Source organism: Gossypium hirsutum, chromosome A08 (assembly GCF_007990345.1).
Source record: "Gossypium hirsutum isolate 1008001.06 chromosome A08, Gossypium_hirsutum_v2.1, whole genome shotgun sequence".
In the NCBI taxonomy this organism is placed as follows: Eukaryota; Viridiplantae; Streptophyta; class Magnoliopsida; order Malvales; family Malvaceae; genus Gossypium; species Gossypium hirsutum.
The window spans coordinates 106,685,390-106,692,199 of NC_053431.1; the positions used below are offsets into that span (position 1 = coordinate 106,685,390).

At 35.8% G+C, this 6,810-nt stretch overlaps 1 protein-coding gene across 1 annotated transcript; it reads left to right on the forward strand.

Moving 5' to 3' along the window:
* Nucleotides 1-1,664: 1,664 nt before the first annotated feature.
* On the forward strand, nt 1,665-5,054 carry LOC107929675 (RGG repeats nuclear RNA binding protein A). The gene is made up of 7 exons (XM_016861167.2): nt 1,665-2,171; nt 3,190-3,481; nt 3,578-3,643; nt 3,777-3,909; nt 4,008-4,163; nt 4,271-4,327; nt 4,599-5,054. The coding sequence occupies exons 1-7, from the start codon at nt 1,967-1,969 to the stop codon at nt 4,776-4,778; spliced, it is 1,089 nt and encodes a 362-aa protein (XP_016716656.1). The 5' UTR covers nt 1,665-1,966; the 3' UTR covers nt 4,779-5,054.
* The last annotated feature ends 1,756 nt before the right edge of the window (nt 5,055-6,810 follow it).

Here is a 6,810-nt window from a genome sequence, read left to right on the forward strand (position 1 = left end):
ATATACCTTCTTGTTTGCTTGGGTTGAGATCCCTAAGGAGTTTTGGAAGAATTACCCTATGCCTGTGTTCTCTGTTGTCTATCACCTCGGCATGCAGAGCTTGGTTGGGTTACCCCTACCTACTGCGAGCTCCTTCTTTCTTTCAAAACTGTCTACCATCTTCTTGAAATGTGCTATGCATACAAGTTAGCCAAAGTCCGGGGCTTGTTACCCTAAGGAGTATTGTACATGTTCATTTTGCACCCCGTGATTAAAGCATCGATAGCCCATTGGTTCTCAATGTTCTTCATATTCAGTGTTACCGCAAGAAATCGCTTCACGTAATCTTAGAGAGACTCCGTTTCTCTCTATTTTACTAACATTAATCTCATAGGTATGCTCATGATCGTTCTGTAAGCCCTGAACCTTCTTAGAAACATCTGAACCAATTGGGAAAAACTTCGGATTGAGCCTTGAAGAAGAGACAAGTACCAATCATTCGCACTTCCCTTAAGCGTTGTGGAAAAAGCTTTACACTTCGCAGGGTCTAAGGCTCCAATTACATTCATATAGTCGTTATATTGCATCAAATGGGCTCGTGGGTCTCTCTTACCCTTGAACATGTCTTTTAAGACCTTAAAATCATGCAGTAGATTTATTGCTGCTACCTCCGGGGCCAATGGATTGTTAGAATAGAAAAGGTCCATGTCTCTAGACTCAGGATGCAATGTCCTCACGTCTTGCCACAATGCATCCATATCATTTTTCCATTCCCTCACATGCAAGCCTGGGCCTTCAACCTGCATAGTCATATTATCGTAAAAGTTAGAATTATCAGATTGTACCTTTCTTTTAAATTCTTCATTTCGTTTCAATAACTCTTGTTGAAAAGTCTGTTGTTGTTCAAACCGTGCATTTTGTGCAGCCATTTCTTCCCTCATAAACTTCATCTACTCTTGAAGAGCAAGGAATTGTTGCGTTGACGCTTTTTGGTTGGAAGGAAGTGACAACCCGCGACCAGAGGGAAAGTTTAAGTCGAATAGGCTTGAAACTCTCGGGTGAGTCAACAAACAAGTCTGTTCCAGCAAGTTGGCTACCATATCCCGAGGCTCCAAGTTATCCAGATGAAAGATCGAAAGGGAAATTTTCATTCGGGTAAGCCATCGTAACTTTGATAATTTTTCATCAAACTGAGAAGAAATTCGTTGGTCGAAAATATGTGCACGCTCACAGTGTCAATTGTTGAATATTTTTTCGTTATGTCTCATTGAAAGGGACAATAAAATATTTATACACATGATTATTATTCATGGAATTGACATTCTTGGTAGGCTCTATGTATGTTGGATACGTGTGTTGTTTTGGTCTGCTTGTTGGCCCCCACATGCGAAATTTTAAGCACATGCGAACTGGAATTGTGAACTACCGTTGCGAGCTCCTTTGGCGAACCCTCACCCCTTTGGCGAACCCTCACTATAAGGTCTACATGCATCTAATTGGTTGGGCCCAACTGGGCCGCGGGTAGGCAATCTAAATTTTATCTAGGTTTCATATTGGTGAACACAATTACGTAACAAAAGTACAAGGACTTAATATTTAAATATAAAAATTTAGAGGTTAATTTTTTAATTTTAAGAGGACAAAGAACTCAAAAGCATATTTAAACCTTTATTCGCTCTCAACAAAGAATTTGTTTTTTTTTTTTAAATACCGTAGTGAAGAAAGGAGACTTTTTCTGTCAGATTAGGTTTCTCTCTCTGTTAGAGTCCTATACTCTAAACTCTTATCTCTTTTGCGGCTAGGGTTTTTCTTTCTACAGTACCTCTTCTAACTTTTTTTTTTAAATTTATTAGAAGATTGGTTTGGTTTCATAACATAAAAATCTAATGGAAGTTTTGTAAGAGTAAGGGATTTTTTGGTTATTATAAAAGAAAGATTCTAAGGGGTTTGGAAGTGATTAGTGTGGATTTTTCATTCAAAAAAAGAAATGGCTGGTTTGAACCCTTTTGATTTGTTGGGGGATGACGACACTGGGGAACTATCATTGCTGATCGCTGCTCAGCAAAAGGCCGTCGCAGCGGCCACTGCCACTGCTGCTGCTCCAAGGAAGAGCCCAGCAAAACCTCAAGCTAAGACGCTGCCTGCAACTCAGGCTAAGCTTCCCTCCAAGCCTCTCCCTCCTGCTCAGGCTGGTAAGTTTTCTCTATCAAAGTGTCTCATTATTTTTAGCTCTCTGTATTGGCTCTTGAGTTTACCCGATTGTGTTAAGTTCAAGTTGCCTTTTCTTAATGGTCGAACTCTGGGGGGAGGGGGGTTTGAGTGGGTTTATGTTTATTATGCTTCGGTTTCGTTTCTTGTAAAGTGCAGTTGGACTCTGATTGTTAAAAGAGTATTTGTTGTCGGTTATTTACTTGGAATATAGTCATTGAGAGTTTCTTATCTGTATAGACTTACTTCTTATAGTGAACAGAGCAAAAGATTCCGGAACGCATATTGGTTTGTTGCTGTTATTTCTTTTCTAAAATGAAATCCAATGCTGTCAAGTTGCACTCAAGCTACTAGAATCCTTATATGTGGTATAAAAGCTTAAGATATATGGTAATGATAATAAACCTCTAAAAGATAGATCAAACTTTAATCTCATTCTCCTACAAAAAAATGAAATGTACAATTTTTTGTTGGCCAATGTGCATGGTTTTTCTTTTTTCTTTTTTTATCTCATGTCTGTTGTTGAATAATCAAGCATTGAGAAGTAGAGTGTTTGGCAGTGTTCTTCTATTCTTAGTAAAGGTAAAATTAATGAAAAATAAAATAAAAAATGAATGAACTAAAGAAAACTTCTAATCCAATGCATCTTGCCCAAGAGGTCTTGAGGCGCTTTTTTTGTTTGATGCTGAGGCGCAGTGCCAAAGGTGCATGCCTTAACTATAGAAATGAAATCTGCATTCTGTGGGGAACTTTTGTCTTTTATATCATATTCTCTGAAAGTGTCAATTGGTGTTCCATCAAAAAGGAGTTCTTTTTTGCTCCTTTTCAAAGTGCTTATGCGTTGGTATGCAATTTATTTTTACTGAAGCTTGATAGTTGTAGCTTTGATCTCATCTTGATAGTTATCACAGTTAGTCAAATTATTTTTTTATCTAATAGTCAATTATAGTTTCTTTATAGCTCTCTTGGGCTTATCACTGATGTCTTCACGTTCTTTTAAAGTGAGGGAGGCAAAGAATGAAGGTGCTCATGGCGGAGGCCGTGGTGGGCGAGGATATGGACGTGGTCGTGGTGGTAGCAGTGGATACAGACGTGATTTTGCAAATGATGAGAATTCCTTCAGCAGTAGTGCTGTACCTGAAGATGGAGAGAGTGGAAAACCCTCTGAAAGGCATGGCTATGGTGGTCCTCGACCTTACCGTGGTGGTCGCCGTGGCGGTATCAGTAATGGGGAAAATGCAGATGGGGAGCGACCTCGCAGGTTGTATGAACGCCGTAGCGGGACTGGGCGCGGGTGCGTTTGTTTGACATTAGCTTTTATATATTTTGCATGTCAGTATTTTAGCCAAGTCTCAAAACTGATGTTTTTGCTTTCTGTTAATGTCTGCAGAAATGAGCTCAAACGTGAAGGTTCTGGTCGTGGAAATTGGGGAACTCAGTCTGATAATCTTGCTCAGTGAGTTATCTCTAGAAGTTACAATCACAACCTTCAATTTTATTGTAAAATCAATAAAATATCACTTTGTTTCACTCTTCTTCCCATATTATAATCATAAAATGAAATGAAATATTGTATTTTTATTGTTAAGGGTGACTGAAGAAGTTACCAATGAAGGTGAGAGGAATTTAGGTGATGAAAAGCCAGCAGGAGAAGAGGATGCTAGAGATGCTAACAAGGAGAGTGCTTCAAACGAGCCTGAAGAAAAAGAGCCCGAGGATAAGGTAAAGGGTTATTGACGTCTGCAACTTTTGTTAATTATATATGATAGCTGCTAATTTGGCTATTACTTTGTTCAACCTTTCATATTGCATTTTTATAGGAGATGACTCTTGAGGAGTATGAGAAGGTGCTGGAAGAGAAGAGAAAGGCTCTGCAGGCTCTCAAGATCGAGGAAAGAAAAGTAGATGCCAAGGAGTTTGAATCTATGCAGCAGCTTTCAAACAAGAAGAGTAATGATGAGGTCTTCATCAAATTGGTAAGACCCTCTGATTCACTTTGAGAAGTTCGTAATTAATGACTTCATCTTATTATTGGGAATATATGTAGTATTAATCACTTGTTCCCTATAATTGGATTCTACAGGGATCTGATAAAGATAAGAGAAAAGAGGCTTATGAGAAAGAAGAGAGAGCAAAAAAGGTATTTTTACGTATTTTTATTAGCCTGTGTCATAACTTGCCTTTCCTTTTCCTGTTTGAACCACAATCATGCGATTATTCTGTATTTAAGGGGCCTTAGTTTATGCTGTTTTCAGACTCCTTTGATTTAAGATTTTCCCTTTTTTGCTTTCTCTTCCATGATTAAAGCTTGGATATGTGCTTTTACTGTTTTGTGCAAGTTTATCTGTAGCTTGCATTTATATGTTTTGCTGGCATGTACTGATGTTCCGTATACATGTGGTGGTGGGTAGTCTGTCAGCATTAATGAATTTCTGAAGCCAGCTGAAGGGGAGAGGTACTATAATCCAAGTGGACGTGGGCGCGGTCGTGGGCGCGGCTCAAGAGGATTTGGTGGAGGTAGTGCCGCAAGAGATGTGGCAGCGCCATCCATTGAAGACCCTGGGCACTTCCCAACTCTTGGGGGCAAGTGAAGAAGTGAGATTCCTTTAGAGCCCCACATATGATATCCATGGGTTTTATTGGAATTTTAGGTACTTTTAAATTTCGGGCTGGGAATAAGATAAAAAAATAATCTGGTTTCCTGTCGCCAAAGCATCTCCGAATTTTATGTTGTAAAATGTATGTTTCAGGGTTTTTCTCTCTTTTTGTTTTTTTGGGGTTATTGCCCCCACTATTGTTATGCTGTGATCTTACTGTTATTGCTCACTGCTCAGTTTTCTTTTGGAATAGATGGAACTAGTTTGCTACTTGTTTTCGACCATTTTAGTTGTGTTCCCCTGAATCTAAAGATGAATAATGGTGATGCAGGGGAAGTAAAGCGTATGATTCTCTATTCCTACTTTTGCCATGCTTGAGTTGTCTCCACTCTTTGGCTTCCATGAGATGAATTCTATTGCCTTTTAAATCGCGATTGCATTTCAACATTTATTTATGAAATTTAAAATTTTGAGAGATTAGAAATATTAATACATGGATTAAATTTTAAATTTTCAAATAATTGAGATACTTACATGGCATGTTTTAACTGAATCTGAATGGAGTTTATATTTAAAATCTCAATTTGGACACTCATTTATTATTAAAGTTATAAAAATGATTTAAATTTTTTTAAAAACATATGCATTAAAAAAATAAAATAAAAAATGTATATGAAATGATTAAAAAGAAAATGAGTATTAGAGAGATGAATTTAGACATTTGGTTGTTTGACCGACATGCTTGAACTATCCAAATTTAATTTAATTTGTTCAATTTGGACAAATTTTCTCTGTTTGTTCAATTTAATTTGTATTTTTATTTTTTTTAACCTTTGGTTGTTTGACCGACATGCTTGAACTATCCAAATTTAGAAGTTATTGATGGCATGTCCAAGTTGAAAAATACAAAGTGAAAAAGAAAAAACTTTTTAAAGTTTTCCATTTCATGAAAATTTTCAAATTGTATTGTTTTCTCTACTCGAATATTAGATCTTTGTATATTTTAAATTAAGAAAAAAAAATCAAAATAAATGTTTTGTAATCGTTTAAAAAAAATTATTTAAATGAATTTAATTAAATAATATGATATTAATTTAAAATATGATTTTTAGTTGGATTTAAGCCAACTTGATTTTTTTACCATATTCACAAAGATGTAATTAATTAAAAATGGGCATAATACGAATGGTGTTAAATAGTTCTCTTATTCAGTGGGTTTTGGAGGTGTGTTAAGAAATATTTAAAAGAAATGAATTTTAAAAAAAATTATTTTTCCTTTTTTTAAACTTTTAGATTTTGGATCAAATTGATAGAATATATAAATATTGAAAAGTTAAATTTATTATTAGGTTAATAAAAAGGCTCGTGTCAACTTTTCGTCACTCATCTAACGGCAAATAATGAAAGAATAACAAAAATATTTTATTCCAAAAAGTTGAATGACTATGTCACAAGATAGATCTCGAAGAAGAAGATAATAGAAGTAAAGAAGAAAAAAGAGAGATTTGAGAGAGAAATGAAGAAAAAGATACTGAAATTTTTTTTTCAAACTTCATAACTGCTTTCCTTTTCCAATTGGTACTAAAAGTAACAAAATAACGAGCTTGGACAACTGGTAGACAAACAATTGCTCAAACCTCACCGTTTCATTAAACGGTCTTCCTATCAAAATAAATCATTTAAGCAAGTTGCTAATCCCCTTAGCCAAAACGCACTATACAACTAAAACTAGTAATAAAAAGCAACATTTACAGTTATAAGAAATAACAATGACAATAATAGAAATATGAAATGATCGTTGAAGCTTTGTTCCATAACAAATACCCTCCCCCCCCCCAAACAAGATCATTATCCTCAAGGATTAAAAGCAGAGAACCTTTGTTAGATCTCTTTCAAATTTTCCCAAGTAGAATCTTCAAGAAACGTGTCAGCCTACTTGTAATGGCCTAAATTCAAGGTTATCGGAACAATGGTTTCGTAACCATAGATCCGATTTAAAGAGAAATTTATTTCAATATTTTTGTTT